The 17,772-nt window shown below is 39.6% G+C and overlaps 1 protein-coding gene across 4 annotated transcripts in view; it reads left to right on the top strand.

The window, feature by feature from the left end:
- Positions 1–17,772, top strand: part of eya4 (EYA transcriptional coactivator and phosphatase 4) — a 149,267-nt gene that overhangs the window by 60,449 nt on the left and 71,046 nt on the right. For all 4 annotated transcript variants that reach the window (XM_060938523.1, XM_060938521.1, XM_060938522.1 and 1 more), the window contains 2 exons: positions 2,124–2,173; positions 9,153–9,271. In XM_060938523.1, the coding sequence (XP_060794506.1) occupies positions 2,124–2,173; positions 9,153–9,271 (169 nt within the window). The remainder of the gene's footprint in view (positions 1–2,123; positions 2,174–9,152; positions 9,272–17,772) is intronic.

The raw sequence follows: 17,772 nt of genomic DNA, 5'->3' as shown, positions 1-17,772 counted from the left end.
CTGATGGTTTTTCGAGGGCCTCCCCTTATTAAAATAAAAATGGCAATATTAAGGTCAACTTATATAAAATAAAAAAACAAGCATTAATAATTAAAGTAACTGTTCAATAAATAGCCAGGAAAAACAAGCATACAATTTCATCTCATCTCATTATCTGTAGCCGCTTTATCCTGTTCTACAGGGTCGCAGGCAAGCTGGAGCCTATCCCAGCTGACTACGGGCGAAAGGCGGGGTACACCCTGGACAAGTCGCCAGGTCATCACAGGGCTGACACATAGACACAGACAACCATTCACACTCACATTCACACCTACGCTCAATTTAGAGTCACCAGTTAACCTAACCTGCATGTCTTTGGACTGTGGGGGAAACCGGAGCACCCGGAGGAAACCCACGCGGACACGGGGAGAACATGCAAACTCCACACAGAAAGGCCCTCGCCGGCCACGGGGCTCGAACCCGGACCTTCTTGCTGTGAGGCGACAGCGCTAACCACTACACCACCGTGCCGCCCAGCATACTATTTGCTACAAGCAAATATATGAATACATGGTAAAATAACAAGAATAACATCAATTTGCTGAATAAAATGATAAGAATAAGCTAAAGATTGACTTACCGAACAAATCTAAAATTAAACATGAAAACATCGTCAATTATGAACAATTAATTGATAAGGATTTGGAAAGATAGATCAGTGTAATTTTGTAGTTGGATTATTCAAGAGTTCCTTTATCAGTTGCTTCTTGAAAAGGGGCAGCGACGTACTGATTTGTAATTTTTTTTTGTTTTTTTTTTAACTGTTCCATACAAAGGGTCCTCTAAACATTAAACTGTCGCTGATTAGATTTGGTTAGAATCGGTCTTAAGTTATCGCGCTGTCTTGTGTTGTGTTTGTGGATATCTGAGTTAAATGTGATGCTGTCTCTGTAATGTGCTGGTAAACATGAACTTCCATAGATGATTTTGCGAACAAAAAGACTAATCTGTAATTTGTTAATGCCGTATATTGTTAATACTTTTAAATCATGAAACAAATTTTCATATATTTATATATATATATATATATATATATATATATGTATATTTTTATAGGTGTATTAATGTAGTTTGGATTTCGGGGTAGTTAAAAAGGGGTGGGAAATTAAAAAAAGTATTGTACTTCTTCCCACTCCTTTTTCAGACAATGTGTGGTGTATTGTAATGTTTTAGCTCTTTATGTTATTTTATTTATTCTTTTTTTTGTCACTTTCTCGTTTTCTTTCTTTTGTATGTACAAATAGTTACATACTTTTTTATACATGTTAGAAATAAATGTTCGAAAGAAAGAAATAAATAAATAAATAAAATAAACACATTTGCTGAAGGGAATGTATATGACACATGTGAAGCGATCCTAATAAAGCGTTTCTGTAGTAAGAGCAGTGGCTTTAGCGTTAGTGCTTCCCCATATAATATTACAGTATGTTCGGTACGGGTAAATCAAGGTGGAGTATAGAGTCATGGGTGTTTTTAAATATTTAACCTTTCGTTTTATTCCTATATTCTTGTATATCTTTTTGCGAATGAGCTCAACGTGGTTTTTCCATGTAAGTTTTTCGTCTATTAAAACCCCTATGAAGCGTGTACTGTATATGTAACTTGATTAATTGATGTGTTGTCAATATATATTTTGGCGTTTTTCTTACAGTGTTTTTTTTTTTACTTTTTTCCCCGAGTTAAGAAACTTTTTACTTCTGTTTCTTAAATATACAGAAGGTTTTTTTTTTTAATTCCGAAATATTTAAAACAAAGAAAGTAATTGTTCAGTATCTTAAAAATATTTAATATTCAAGATTCTGGACTTTTTCTAGGTCTCTATTTAACGATAAGCGAATGTGTGATATTGATCAAGTTAACTGAGATAGATAGATAGATAGATAGATAGATAGATAGATAGACAGACAGACAGACAGACAGACAGACAGACAGACAGACAGACAGATAGATAGATAGATAGATAGATAGATAGATAGATAGATAGATAGATAGATAGATAATCTGCTGGATTTCAGGATGGTTTGTGAGAGGGGAAAAAAAGAGAGAAAAGGAGAGTAATTCTGCTCTTTTCTGTTCTTATGCAGGTGAAGAAACCTCTCTCTGATCCTCCTGCTTCAGACCCTTCGGATAACAGGTAACGCACGTGCGCACACACACACACACTGCTGTGTATCAAACATGGTGTCCACTTAGAGGTCATTTATGCCTGGTTGTGATGTTTGACAGTGATAGTAAGTGTTTTATGAGTCTCGACAGAAGGAGATGCACGCAGAGAGGAGAAACACACAAAACATACACACGCACACACACGTACAGAGAGAGAGAGAGAGAGAGGGATGTTAAAGTCATTGTGTGTATGAGTGGGTGTACTGTAAGTGTGTTCGTTCTAAGACTATTCAGTATCTGGGTCTCAGACTGTTCTCTCTCTCTGTGTGTGTGTGTGTGTGTGTGTGTGGGACTGAATTTTGTACAGATGTTTCTGCCATAGACAGAAAAAAAGCAGCCATGTCTATTTGAATGATGTAGCCTGATTAGAGAAGCAGCCGTGAGAAAGAGAACGAGAGAGAGAGAGAGAGAGAGAGAGAGAACTGTTTCACATGCTGGTATGATGGGAGATGAACAGTGTTAGCTTTGTGATGCGAGTGGTTCAGAGAACTTTACTGTGTCTTATTCAGTCACACTGAAAAGTTCGGACGCACCTTCTAATCCAATGTTTTGCTTTATTTTTTAATTAAAAGTCACTTCTTCATGTCTGAAAGTAATGATGGATGTCGTTTCTCTTTACTTACTCGAGCGTTTCTCGACATAATATGGATGACTACAGTTTATGTAATGCTGAAACGCATTAACTTAAACTTAGACAACCTCTATTGTCATTCAGTATGCAACAAGTGTACACCGAACAAAATTTCGTTGCAATTTGGCTCAGCACGGAATTAAATATGAAGTGTATTAAATTAAATTATGCAGCAGCAAAAATATGATAAAGTGCAATAGTATAAAGTGACCTATGGAATTAGGAATGTTCAAGTTATAAATAGATAGAAGTTTGGATTTGGAGTTCAACAGTCTGGTGGCCTGCGGGAAAAAGCTGTTACAGAACCTGGTGGTCCTGCACCGAATGCTAGAAGGCAAGAAACTCGTCCACTAATGAACTTTTGACGAGACACACCTGTTAATTGAAAAACACTCCAGGTGACGACCTCATGAAGCTGGTTAAGATAATGACAATAGTGTGCAAAGTGTCATCAAGGGAAACGCTGGATACGTTGAAGAATATAATAATTCCATATATGTTCCAGATGTTATTTCATAGTTTCGATGTCTTCGGTATTATTCTACAATGTAGAAAATACAAAATACAGAAAAACCTATGAATGAGTAGAGTAGGGGTGTACAAACTTTCTAGATGTTGTGCAATCATGGGGCAGCGCAACATCTTATTGCCCCTAATGGTCAAACCTGGGAATTGCAGAAGCACTAATTGCTGGGTTTCACGTGACGTCACATCCGCCTCATTAATTATTCAAAACTTTAGCTGGTGGTCTACCAAAGCTCAGTTGACAAAGCGTTTGGACGGAGAAGGTTCATTGCTCGCATGAAAAATGCCTTACGCTTGTGTTGTTTTAGGTTGTTCGAATCCATCAAACCGTGAAACTGATAAAAGTTTCTTCAGGGTTCCCCGTGAACTAATAAAAAAGGGTGAACGAACACAGGATTTCACAAAAAGACGTGGAGAAAGGTGGCTTTCGAACCTCTGACTGAAATTGAAGGGAGCCGAGTCGAAGCATGCTTGAGTTTGCAGTGATCACTTGGTGAAAGGTTTGCATTTCCGTCTCAGCTCTGGCCTTAGTGTTTTCCAAGTACTTTTCTTGCTATGTGTCGTTATTTTACGGTACTTTTTTTTTTAAGTCACGAAGTGCTAAAGTCCCCAGCTGTTTCTTTGTTCACTCCTCACAAAGTCCATATGCATGAAGGTCGCGACAAAATTCTGACCCAGCCGTACAGTTACAATGCGCCGTGATCACTTCTCCGTCTTGTTTAACTAAGATCCAGGTCTTTAAAGGGGTTTCTGATGATCTTTGTGAATGATTTAGCTGAGCGATAAGAGCCAACACGAGTGAGAATCAAGCCAACTGTTGTTTGTTTACACTTCAACTTGCAGCGCTTCGTTGTAAAGACGCAAACGAAAAGCTTAAAAAATATATATACTCACACGGGCAAAAACAATCCAGGATTCATTCTGCAGTGACTTGATCCCGAGGTCCTTTACCCAGCCACATACAAAAAAGTCGTAAGCCTCCATACTCTTCCACGCTTTCATCTGTTTTGCGGTGTAGAAGGACGTCTGCAACACCAGATAGTTCGAGATGTCGGGGAACTCGACTGAAGGGTAGTTTTCGAGATCGTATGACAAATCCTTCTTTCCCAGACTGTACGGGTCGATTCCATTGCACACAGCAAGCTTCTGAATATATCTAAAGCAAGCACTGGCTTCTAGATTACGAGCGTACTCTGATAAGTTATCGCTAGTTGTTTGCACTACAGCAGCTATTTTGGTTTGCTAGACCACCAGCTGTTTTACCAGAGGTGAAATCACTAAGAAAAGTCACATGACTGAAACCCAGCAATAAGAGGTCAAAAATGGGGAGAATCACGCTGCCCCATGCTCCGTGCTCACTCCATCAATGAACATTTTCAGTGAAGGACGAAGAGCCGAAGTGGCAGTGAATGACCAGGTTGCCAGATTAGGCTAGTTTAAAAGTACTCTGTTTAATCCAAGCTCTTTTTTTTTTTTTAGCAAATAATCAGAATTAAGTTGAATAAATTTCTGCACAAGGCAACACGTAAGTCCAGACAGTGTGTTAATCATGTAGGCAGAAGCATTTCTATTGGAAGATATAGTATAGAGATTGGAAAAGGGAAAGAGGGATTATGGAGTGGAAAATCCCCCGACTTCATAAATATGTGTGAAATATTTGTTTCCTCATGCAAAGGCTGAGAAAAAGAAGAAAAATGTCTCCGTTTTCCAATGCCAAAAACCTTCAGGTCTTCTGTGTGATTATTATGATGGAGTTAGAATGAAAACTTCTTTACCCTGTAAACCCTGGTTAATGGGATTACCTTAAACGTAGGGGAGAGCAGGGAGACTTGAGACAAGTTTTCGGCTTTTGTAGATTGTGCGAAATTCTTTGCAGGTAGTGTTACGTTCATATTGCATTAGAGAGGATTTACTAAACCCTCTTACCACAGTATTAGTTTCTCAGCTCGTCACATATACTGTCACTTTTTCTGTCGTTATTTTTTGCAAAGAGACACGAGACATCGAGTGGAGACGTGGGACATTATGTTGGGAGGCATGGAACAAAAATAAAATACCTAGCTTAATCCTCCATGTTTGATTTTTATTTATGATCGAAACTTGTACCAGATGAACTGTGTGAACACAGTGCTGGTACAGCGAGAGAAAAACATCCGTTTACGCAAAACCTGACTCGACAAATCAGCTCCATTCTCAAGAAGGAATGAAATAAGCTTCATCCTCATGCAGGGACACACCCACATTTTTAACAACAAATTTTTTAACAATTTTATATTTGTCAACCACAACAAAAAACTTGATGAACTATCCCAACTCTCCCCATCTGAACATTTTTTAAAAATCCTTAAATGTTTCTTCTTTATAATTTAAGTTTAATAAATAATACTATTTATTTTATCCGCATTCACTGGATATGAGCAATCACGTGCTCTGATTGGCTACTCTACTACTAGGATATCAGCTCATATACCGTGACTAGAGAAAAACAAAATGGTGGCGCGTGTTGCTGAAGTAACCGAGGACAAAATAAAAACTCTACTCGAAAACAAAACCCAAAAAAATAAAAAAATAAAAATAAAAAGCAACAAAATATGGAATGAAAGTATTTGATGGTAAGAACGTATCTTTTTTACTTTTCAAGAATTATTATTGTAGCATTTTTCACAAATTGTTACGGGTTTGTTTACGTTCAAAGCGGAAATGATTTTGTCGGACGTTTTCTAAAAAGTTTTTATTTATCGAATTTGCGAAAAATAAAAATCCTCTGTTTTAGGGCTGCACGATTATGGAAAAAATGATAATCACGATTATCTTGATCAAAATTGTAATCACGATTATTAATCACGATTATTCTTGATGTTAGGGAAATCACTTAAATTTTATTTCACTATATTCAATCAAACAATATGAACAGCTTTCAGTGTAGAATGAAATTTAAAAGAGAAATTCTGATTTCCAAATGACAAATAAATGAAATTTATCCAAGAAATTACCAAAGGATGAAGGAACTGAAAACTCAATTGCAACAATTACATAGCATTATACTGAGGCCTACAAGTTTTTAGCTAGAAAGAGCAGCCTATCAACATGCTCTGGCTTTAAACATGAGCGAAGGCAGGTCACAACATTGCCTCCAGTGCTAAATAGTCTGTCGTTCCGACATAGTTAGCTTTTCTCCCTCACCTCAATCTGTTACCTACTCTCACGCCATTAGGGGGCGAACCGACGCATGTAAGGTTTCATTACTCCGCCTAAATTACTCTGCTTATTTAGGCGGAGTAATGAAACCTTACATGCGTCGGTTCGCCCCCTAATGGTTTGGCGGAGTACTGGTCAAAAAGTGCTTGATCAGATATGCAACAGAGCTCGCATTTTAAATGGAAATAAATCGCGATTTTCATTTAATTTAATCGTGGCAGCCAAAATCGCGATTTTCGATTAAATTCGATTAATTGTGCAGCCAAAATATCAGGCCATTCTGTGGCTGGGAAGTTATTTAATTTGAGGGGATTAAAGCAAATAATGTGCATGAAATCGCTCGCTTGGCGCAGTCAAGCAGACAGAGGAAGTCCATGTGCACATGCGCAGGTTTACCTTCTTCTTCTTCTTTTGGGTTTTACGGCAGCTGGCATCCACAGTGTTGCATTACTGCCACCTACAGGTTTCCCTTTGAGCGTGCACTTACAGTTCCATCATTCTGTCGCTAAACGAACAGCTGATCACACCGAGGTGCTCGCTGAGCGCCGATATTTATTAGTTTGGTCCTGCGTTTCCTTTCCTTCATATATAACATAACGTCTTTTCTTCTCACTTTCCATTACTGGAGTCAGCCTTTCACGTTTCATTCACACACTCACGTCCTCCATTTTTCTCTCCTGTTAAAGATTTGTATCCCACAATACCTTGCGTGAACTGGGAAAGCCCACCACGTGATACATGATGTAGTATCTTGAATTGGGTCATGGTGAAGCAGGAAAAAATAGCGGAGAATTTAGGGCCATGTGCCTCTAAATTCATGAATTGTTCGATTTAAAAAAAAAATAAAATAAAATTGGAAGTCTGTGATTCAAATTCAGTAGCTTTTGGTCCACTAAAGAAAAATAATTGGGTGTCGGGAAAATTCTTTTTATGACCTAAACCTGAAAAATCTGAAAGGCAGTCTACCTTTAAGGTTGTAGTTTTCAGGGTGTTTCTGGAAGATTCCTGGGACATTTTCTCCTTCTTCTTATTCTTTTGGCTGCTCCTGTTAAGGGTTGCCACAGCAGATGTCTCATCTCATCTCATTATCTCTAGCCGCTTTATCCTGTTCTACAGGGTCGCAGGCGAGCTGGAGCCTATCCCAGCTGACTACGGGTGAAAGGCGGGGTACACCCTGGACAAGTCGCCAGGTCATCACAGGGCTGACACATAGACACAGACAACCATTCACACTCACATTCACACCTACGCTCAATTTAGAGTCACCAGTTAACCTAACCTGCATGTCTTTGGACTGTGGGGGAAACCGGAGCACCTGGAGGAAACCCACGCGGACACGGGGAGAACATGCAAACTTCGCACAGAAAGGCCCTCGCCGGCCACGGGGCTCGAACCCGGATCTTCTTGCTGTGAGGCGACAGCGCTAACCACTACACCACCGTGCCGCCCACAGCAGATGTGTTTCGCATATTTGATTTGGCATAGATTTTATACCGGATGTCCTTCCTGACGTAACCCGCCCCAGCATTAAGTACGTACTGGCTTGTGCAACCCCAGCGGCTGGGTATTTTACCGAATCTGCATGTCTTTGGACTGTGGGGGGAAACCGAAGCACCCGGAAGGAACCCACGTAGACACGTGCAAACTCCACATAGAAAGGCCCCCATTGGCCGAGAGGTTCGAACCCGGGACCTTCTTGCTGTGAGGTGACAGCGCTAACCACTGAGTGAAGCCATGGCCTAATGATTAGAGAAGCAGCCTTGGGACCAAAAGGTTGCTGGTTTGATTCCCTGGACCAGCAGGAATGGCTGAAGTGCCCTTGAGCAAGGCACCTAACCCCCAACTGCTCCCCAGGCTGCTCTGGGTATGTTATACAGTACGTCGCTCTGGATAAGAGCGTCTGCTAAATGCCATTAATGTTATGTAATGTAACCACCATGCCGCCCATTCCTGGAATGTTCTCTTTATCAGGAAAAATGAGTTCTAACTGGTTTCTCTCCAATTAGCTTGGAACCAATAGTCAAACTTTAATTGCATCCAAACATTATTGATTGGATCAGTATATTCTTTGCTGAGTTAAAAAAATAAAAAACAGACATATTGGCATGTCATTGCCTGAGATCTGCAAGCTAGTAGGAATGACTCATACACTGGAAATAAGTGCTCTCAGACTTAACGCTTGGTCAAAGGGTGTTAAGGCAAATTGAGTAATCATTCCACTTGAGAAAATAAACAACAAATAATTTGAAAACTTAATAAGTGCTCTGAAAGCAACAGTAAATACAAAAGAAGTGAAAAGTGCATAGAAATGTGCTTGCGTTCCTCACACATGAGACCTTGAACTGTTGCTGTTGCTTCTGGGATCGAGTCATATTCACTCCGCCAAACACATGGCATCTTCCAGCAAAATCACTTTCAGATTTTATGATTCATTTCCTCTTCATCTTTGTCCTTGCCGCATATCCGTGCTGGTTCTTATTCCTTCTTACATTTTGAGGACTTTCTGTCTCCCGACTAAACGTTCTCTCTCCTGATTAAACCTCACATTCGGGTTGTTTTTATTTAGAGCATCTGATTTGTTGTTTGGTCGCAGGTCATTGGAGATGCAGGAATTAACCAGCCCTCAGCACACAGTCACCAGTGGCAGCGATGGCAGCTCCAAACTGGACAAGAGTCTCCTAACTAACAGCGTCTCAACCAATGGAACAGGAGGTGAGACACTCAGAGATGGAACAATGTTGTGCCATATAGAAACCATAGTTGTGATGAAATTTTCTGTTGTATATCAAGTTCATGATGCGAAAAGCAATGTCATAGTAACCATATTTATTGCTTTTCAAGTTCAGCGTAGCATAATTCATTGGCAGACATGTTTTATGGGTTATCATATGGTGTATATTTTATATTTAATAAGCAGCGCTGTTGAATTATCGATTCTGACTGGGCGAGTTTTCTGTGAGGAGACATTTATTTTGTAATTTTGGAAGGAGTCTCCAGTGTCGGCCATTTGTAACAGCCAAAAGTAAAGCTGTAACGTTTCTGATACGGGAAAACTACTATTACATAAGCGATAACTTGTTTTGCTGCCATTCGATTATATTAAGTGTCACTTGAAATTGATAAAAATGCAATGTATCATTCTTTAATTAATACAAAAAATGTAAGCTGGCAAACTGTGGTATACAGTAAGATGAATAAAACACTTCAGGATATACTGTTATAAGAAAATAATCAACTGCATTGTGGTAAAAGTAATTCCACTTTGTGTTAATCGATCTGGCACCGATCTGTCCGTGATTATGAGCTCATCCGGCCGACGGGTGATGAGTTTATGCCATCATGTGTTGTCCGGCGTCGTCCACATTTCACGAAAATCGCTTCTTCTGTCTCAATTCTTCACCGATTTTTATTCTTTTCGGCAGGAAGGTAGGTCTGCCTGGGCTGCATATAGCTTCTATCCAAATTTTTGTCATTACAATTATTAATGAAGTTATGGACTAATTAAGCCTTAATGAGCAGTTCAACAAAAATTGATTCTTCTTGGTCATTTTGGATTCTTTCTGGCAAATAGGTCGGTATTCCTAGGGTGGATATAGCTTCTATATATAGCTTGTATATAGTGTATAGCTTGCAACATTTATTGCTCAAGGTGGCCCACTTTAGATCGTTCCTTCTGACGGGGCCAGAGTGAGCTACACCATCATTGATGGCCTTGTTTTCCTATAACAGCACACCCACAAGTGTTTTATTCCTTACTTATATACACTAAGTTGCCTGTTTATTAAGTACTACCCATCTAGTAGTGTGATGCACCTCTGATGACCTTCAGATCAGTATAAATTTGCCTGGGCATGGGTTCTGCAAGATGCTGGATGAAATGTTGCTCCATTCTAGGCATCTGCAAGTCACTGGAAACAATGAAACCTTGCAATCATGTTCCTGGAATGGGCACATGCTGGAAATGATAAATCTGTAGCTATGAAGAGCTGAAATAATCTTCAGATACATAATGCCTTTCAGACCTTCTTCTCAACACCATCTCAGGGTTCGCCTCAGCCCGTACTGTTCACATCAAACATGACTACACTATGGACTTGATGCCAAATTCTGATACTTCCATCAGCACTTTGATATACTCACCATTTATATTTACTCGTTTTGGTGAAAATGGAGACCAAATACAGCTGAACAATTGTGGGCTAAGGGTCTTACTCAAGGACACAACAAGGCACCTTGGCGATGCTGGAATTTAAACTCAGAACCTTTCCAATGATTAGCACAAACTCCTTAACCATGAACCACCACTTCTACAGTCTTCTTCATGTTCCTGTTCCCACCATAGATGCAGCTTTGCTGACAGCCTTAGTGCCGTAACCTTCAGCTAACCCATTCAAGACAATTCTAAGTGGTGCACCCAAGTGTTGAATTTGAATGTGAATCGATATCTGCAAATCTATATTTGTAGATATACAAATGAAGAGTTTGGTTCCAAAACGCAATAAACGCCAAATTAGAAAAATTGAAACTCCCACCACCAAACCATCAGCAGTTATATCTTGCTCATACCATATTCAGTTTTCACCAAAACACGATGTCTGCCATTGATTTATACACTGCATTACGGCCTTTCATTCCAAAACTCAACAAGCGCCATCACAGATTTTTCTCAAAACCAGACATATCCATTTGGCCAATCAGAGGCCGCCATTGGTGTGAAGTCTTCTAAGATGGCTGCACCCATGAAGTAGGAAATCGCTTCGGCACTTCTCGTGTTTATTGTTTATTGAACAATTTCACACTGAATTATGAATAATTTCAATAAAATAATCTAAAAAATTAAAATAATATATAAAATAAAATAATCTGTCACAAAAGAACACGGCTAAATACACTTTAAATAGAAAGGGATGTGTAGCATTTTGGGGGAAAATGCCGTGGCGTGGATATGTAGCGACTTGACAAAAAAATAATGACTTGGTTCAGTTAAAAGCTCTTAATTAGTTCTGGATTTCATTTTTGAAGTTTATTATCATTAAGGAGTTAGTCAATACATTTTAAAACAGGATACAGCGGTTTTCCTTTTATCACGTCCTGTAATTAGAAAAAGTGATTTTTCTCGAAACAGTGGAATTGGGGCGGCACGGTGGCGTAGTGGTTAGCGCCGTCGCCTCACAGCAAGAAGGTCCGGGTTCGAGCCCCGTGGCCGGCGAGGGCCTTTCTGTGTGGAGTTTGCATGTTCTCCCCGTGTCCGCGTGGGTTTCCTCCGGGTGCTCGGGTTTCCCCCACAGTCCAAAGACATGCAGGTTAGGTTAACTGGTGACTCTAAATTGACCGTAGATGTGAATGTGAGTGTGAATGGTTGTCTGTGTCTATGTGTCAGCCCTGTGATGACCTGGCGACTTGTCCAGGGTGTACCCCGCCTTTCGCCCGTAGTCAGCTGGGGTAGGCTCCAGCTTGCCTGCGACCCTGTAGAAGGATAAAGCGGCTAGAGATAATGAGATGAGATGAAACAATGGAATTGGATATATAGTGTTTTGGAACCAAACTCTTCATATATATATATATCTACAAATTTGGTTTTGTCAACAGGATTTCTGATTACTGGTAGTTCTGTTTTTGAATCGTTTTGAGTAAACCCTTGGAATGGCAGTGCGTGAAAAACTCCAGATGAAAGTGCACGAAAGCCATTTTGGAGATGCGAACCAAGCTCCAAATATCATGCTTATATTATGCTCCAGCTTCCCTGCAACCCTGATGGATAAGCAGTATAGATAATGGATGGATGGATGGATGGATGGATGGATGGATGGATGGATGATGCTCCAAATATTATAACTGATGCTAAAAATAGTGGTGTCCCCACTATATATGACACATTACAGTCTTTTTTTTTTTGAATGTACCATTTCTCTGAAAGTGGGGGTGCTAATAAATTGGCAACTCAGTATATATAATGCAGGATGTCCCAGTATATTGTTACAGTATGATGTTACAGTACCAAAATACTTGTCAGTCTCTATAATTTGATTAGTGTGTGTTATTTATCACTTTATGGTTGTTATTTTAAATAAGGCAGCTCACAGTTACGGTACAAACCCAGGACTGTTGAACACCTTAAGCAGTAAATGTTTAGTGCATGGGCGTAAACCACTGGGCCTAGATTTATGTTTCGAGCTGTGAAACTCTGGTGTAGAGTCTATAAATATGTGGAGGTTTCTGAAAACCTGGTGGAAGTCACTATGGCTGAAATCTGGCAGCCAAAAAAACGATGGCAAGTCAGATTTGGGACAAAGTTGTGGATTTGTGTCTATAACGTACTCCGACAGCTCAAATGTAAGAAAACGTCAATAAGACATGGAAATGGTTTACTTTATTAATCTTTCAAATAGGTAAAGATGTCCAAAGAGCTTTATTTGTGGTTGAGATACAGGCAGATGATACAGGAAAGTCTGATGTTTTCAGAATGACACGATATTTGTAATAGAATATTTCACTATATGAAGGGTTTTGAACCCAACTGAGAGCTTGTTTTAAGTCTTCTAATTAGCATGTGTTGTTTTGTGCTCTGAAACTCTGAAATTCACTGTTAATCATGTGTTCTACATAAAAGTGAAATCTTTGCCTTACCTCTGTGGAGTGAGTGCAAGGGTTATCACAGCTATATGGCCAGGACAGAAGACGACCTGAACGTTAAGTGTATTTGAAGAGTTCAAGCGCCAAAGCCAACAAACACCGACCTGGAATAAAATTGAACCAATCCCAGCGGCAAATTGATGGTGGTGCTAGCTTTCTGTTCAGCAGGTTTGTTTGGTTTTTTTCCAGAATCAAGTTTATTGCCAAGTACGTTCTTACATACAAGGAATTTGCTTTGGTGATTGGCGCTTGGACAATTAAAATAGAAGAATTTAATAAAGACAATAGTAGCGATATACATAGAATAAAAAAAAATAGAAGAATCTGAAATATACAAATTTGAAAAGTGGATATATTTCAAAGGGTATGTGTATGAGTTGTTGAAGTCCAAGCTGTACAGTATGTCCCGGAATGTGCAAAAATAGGTCACATGATGAAGATGGAGAAGAGGCATGGTAAGAATGCAGAAACAGACATCTCCTTTGTAAAATCCTACTTTTTTTTTTGTGGTTGTGTTTCATAAACCAACATCTGCCATGTCCAATTTTGCACAGATGCCAAAACCTCATTTTCAGCAAATCAGCATTCTGAAGCCTGTAACGCCATCCGTCCTGGCTGCATCCATGATTCGTTGACCTTTCTTTGTCCTCTCGCTAAATTAACATTTACTTCACCAAATAATGCATTAAAGCTTGGAAAAATTTGATATCAATGAACATATGACTGTTGATTCTCTTCCAACCTTTAAAGGAGAACTGAAGGCAAATTTTTTATTATCAAAATTCTATTTCTCTCATTTTATTAAATATAGGAATGCATTTTTGATCGCTATTTTGTCGCTGCTATAGCAAGTTCTGAGTGTTTGAAATATGCTCTGTAATATATCAGTCCATATGTCAAAGCAATGGCCGTAAACATGATTTGTTGAGACCTGTCCGAGACATCGTAGGACGGAAGTAAAACGTACAGTGGAAATCAAAGTGACCGACATCTGCCAACGTTGTCAAAAGACGCGCGCGCCCTCTTTCGAATGCTGATGTGATCAAGCCGGAAGTTTTGTTTGTTTTGATAGCAATCAGGAAAGTTTGAAAAAAGTAGGCAGTAATCGTCATTTAAACTCGTTTTTGTGCAATACTTCGTTTGGAAAACAGTTTTCAAAATGGCGGCACTGACACCTGGCTGACGCTTCACGTTTCGAAGTCTCGCACAATTCTCGTGAAGATCGCGCGGATAAGCGACGCCTGCCGTGGACCAAACGAACTAAATTCAACACGGCTAAAAACCGAACAGGCCGATAAGTATAATATTTAATTGCAATTAGTTGCCAATCCGAGTCACGATATAAGGTTACTAAAACTCAAAACGTAATTGAATAACACGTTAATTAAGAAATAAAGCAAGTTTAAAACTGACTTCAGTTCCCCTTTAAGACACACCTTTTCAAACTTGCCTATTCTGTCTGACTTCAGCACTAATGACTTTTACAGTTTTAGTTTTGTATTTTAGGCTTTGTATGTTGATTTTTATTGTGTATTGTAAGGTGTCCTTAAGTGCCTTGAAAGGCACCTTAGCTCATCCAGCTGACGGCTGATGAGTTTATAACATCATGCGTTGTGTTGTCCATTGTCCGGCCGGCCGGCCGGCATCGTCCACATTTCACAAAAATTGCTTCTTCTCTCTCAAGTCTTCACTGATTTGTATTCTTTTTGGCAGGAAGGTCGGTCTGCCTGGGGTGTATATATGTAGCTTCTACCCAAATTTGCATAATTGCAATTAATAATGAAGATATGGAGTAATTAATCAGTCCCTAATGAGCAGTTTCCACACAAATCGCTTCTTCTCCTTCAATTCTTCACCGATTTTGATTCTTTCTGGCATGAAGGTAGGGGAACCTAGGGTGCACAGAACTGCTACCCAGATCTGATTTCTCACGGGGCCGGAGTGAGCTACGCTGTCATTGATGGTCTCGTTATTATTATTATTATTATTATTATTAGCAGTAATATCACAGGTTGGGCGTAAAAAGAAACCTAATTCAGCTATATACAAAATTGTATGTTTTTGCAACAACAACAAAAAAAAAGTGGAGTTTTCATTTTTTGCCACCAAAGGTGATCAAAAACCATTTTTTAAAAGTTTTGTTTTAGTAAAGTTTGATTTTTCAGGTCATGACAATTTCTTACTGCATCTCAATTCTGTCTGCTGCCATCCTCATTGTTGAGGGTCAGCGATCCAGGAAGCCATCAACTAGCTTCCATGAATTTTATTGGGTGATTATAGCACAGTGTCTTTGGACTGTGGGAGGAAACCCATGCAGGCATGAGGAGAACATGCAAACTCCATACAGAAAGGCCCCAGTCAGCCCCTGGGCTCGAACCCAGAACCTTCTCAGTGTGAGGCAACAGTGCTAACCACTGCAGCTCAAGTCAGATTGCTCCTGTATGAAAAGGCCAATTCTACCAGTCAACTTAGATGAAAACTCAGAGGCTTAATGGTTAGTGAAGCAGCTTTGGGACCAAAAGGTTGCCGATTTGATTCCCTGGACCAGCAGAAATGGCTGAACTGCCCTTGAGCAAGGCACCTAAACCCCATCTGCTCCCCAGGCTGCTCTGGGTGTGTTGTACATTGCTCTGGATAAGCGCGTCTGCTAAATGCCTGCAATGTAACATAAAAACATTCTATTTACAGAAAACTAGAAAAATGTCTGCTTTTGTCCCTAAACTTTTCATTTCATCCGAATAGAAAAATACTTACGGTAAGTGTTTTCCAACCTAATCCTAATCTATTTCATCTGTAGCGTATGTATGATTACCACAGAAAAGAATTTCGACACATTCCTTGGACTGAGAAAAGGACAGAAAAACAGTTTACTCCAAACTCATTTATAACGGACATCTCAGGCCAGTTGTTGAATTCAGTCAAGAAATACTGTGTATAATGCAAAGTCCAAGCTTCATCTATTTCACCATAATAAAACATCACAAGATGAGATAGAGACGAGAGAATGCCTTACTCAAACAGCTCTTATGTGCTTTTATCCAACAGTGACGCAAGACACAATTACAGGTACTTAGACTTCTCCAGATGTTTATGGTATCCATGAACGATTGCGATTATGTTGAAAACAAATAATCTACCATAAAATATCCTGAAACGATAAATTACACAAAGTTTAATTTACAAACTTACAACTGCATTTGATTAGAGACATCATTAGAGCGATTTGCTAACAGAATTGAGCAATTTCCCTTAGACGTCTGCGATAAGAGGGTGTTTTTTGTTTTTTAAACACTGTTTCCATTCTATCGTTCATTACAGGAAAACGTATCGACATTCTTTTCACCGGTAACTGATAAGTGAGCACATGGACAGATATCCGTTTCATGCATTAATTATAAAACATATCCCAAATTTTAGATGGTTTTACTATTTAATAATTGCATGCAAGCAAATTTAAATGAATTTGGACTGAAGGAACTGATGACCTCATCAGAGGAGTAAAATGGGACAGAAACATTAGTGCTGAAAAATATTTGCAGAATTTTAGGTTTAAATATGATAAAAGAAATATTTCTTCAGACTTTGATGGCCAAATACCATTTTTGTGAGGAAAAAAAACAGCAGGGCGGCACGGTGGTGTAGTGATTAGCGCTGTCGCCTCACAGCAAGAAGGTCCTGGGTTCGAGCCCCGTGGCCGGCGAGGGCCTTTCTGTGCGGAGTTTGCATGTTCTCCCCGTGTCCGCGTGGGTTTCCTCCGGGTGCTCCGGTTTCCCCCACAGTCCAAAGACATGCAGGTTAGGTTAACTGGTGACTCTAAATTGAGCGTAGGTGTGAATGTGAGTGTGAATGGTTGTCTGTGTCTATGTGTCAGCCCTGTGATGACCTAGCGACTTGTCCAGGGTGTACCCCGCCTTTCGCCCGTAGTCAGCTGGGATAGGATCCAGCTTGCCTGCGACCCTGTAGAACAGGATAAAGCGGCTAGAGATAATGAGATGAGATGAGAAAAAAACAGCAATTGTGCAATTTATGTCTAAGGTAATGCGATGTCTTACTGGGGAAAGAAAAACAAAGCTAATGTGTGTTATAGTGTGAGAGTTTGTTTTACTTGATTAGACCTTCTTGTGTAGAAGGTTTACACAGAAATGCCTGAGATGTTCTTCATCTGCCACCATCAGCCAATAGACTGGGAGGAGCAACATTTAATGGATTAATAAAATTAGGGATAATAGTGTATATACAGTGTCTTGCAAAAGTATTCGTCCCCCTTGGTGTTTGTTCTGTTTTGTCGCATTACAAGCTGGAATTAAAATGGATTTTTGGATGATGAGCACCGTTTGATTTACACAACATGCCGACCACTTTAAAGGAGAAAAGTGTTGTTTTATTGTGACAGAAACACTAATTAAGATGAAAAAACAGAAATCTGGAGTATGCATAAGTATTCACCCCCCCCAAGTCAATACTTCATACAGCCACCTTTTGCTGCAATTACAGCTGCAAGTCTCTTGGGGTATGTCTCTATTAGCTTAGCACATCTAGCCACTGGGATTTTTGCCCATTCCTCAAGGCAAAACTGCTCC

Source organism: Neoarius graeffei, chromosome 13, assembly GCF_027579695.1.
Source record: "Neoarius graeffei isolate fNeoGra1 chromosome 13, fNeoGra1.pri, whole genome shotgun sequence".
NCBI lineage: Eukaryota > Metazoa > Chordata > Actinopteri > Siluriformes > Ariidae > Neoarius > Neoarius graeffei.
This window is presented reverse-complemented; position numbering and strand designations above follow the sequence as displayed.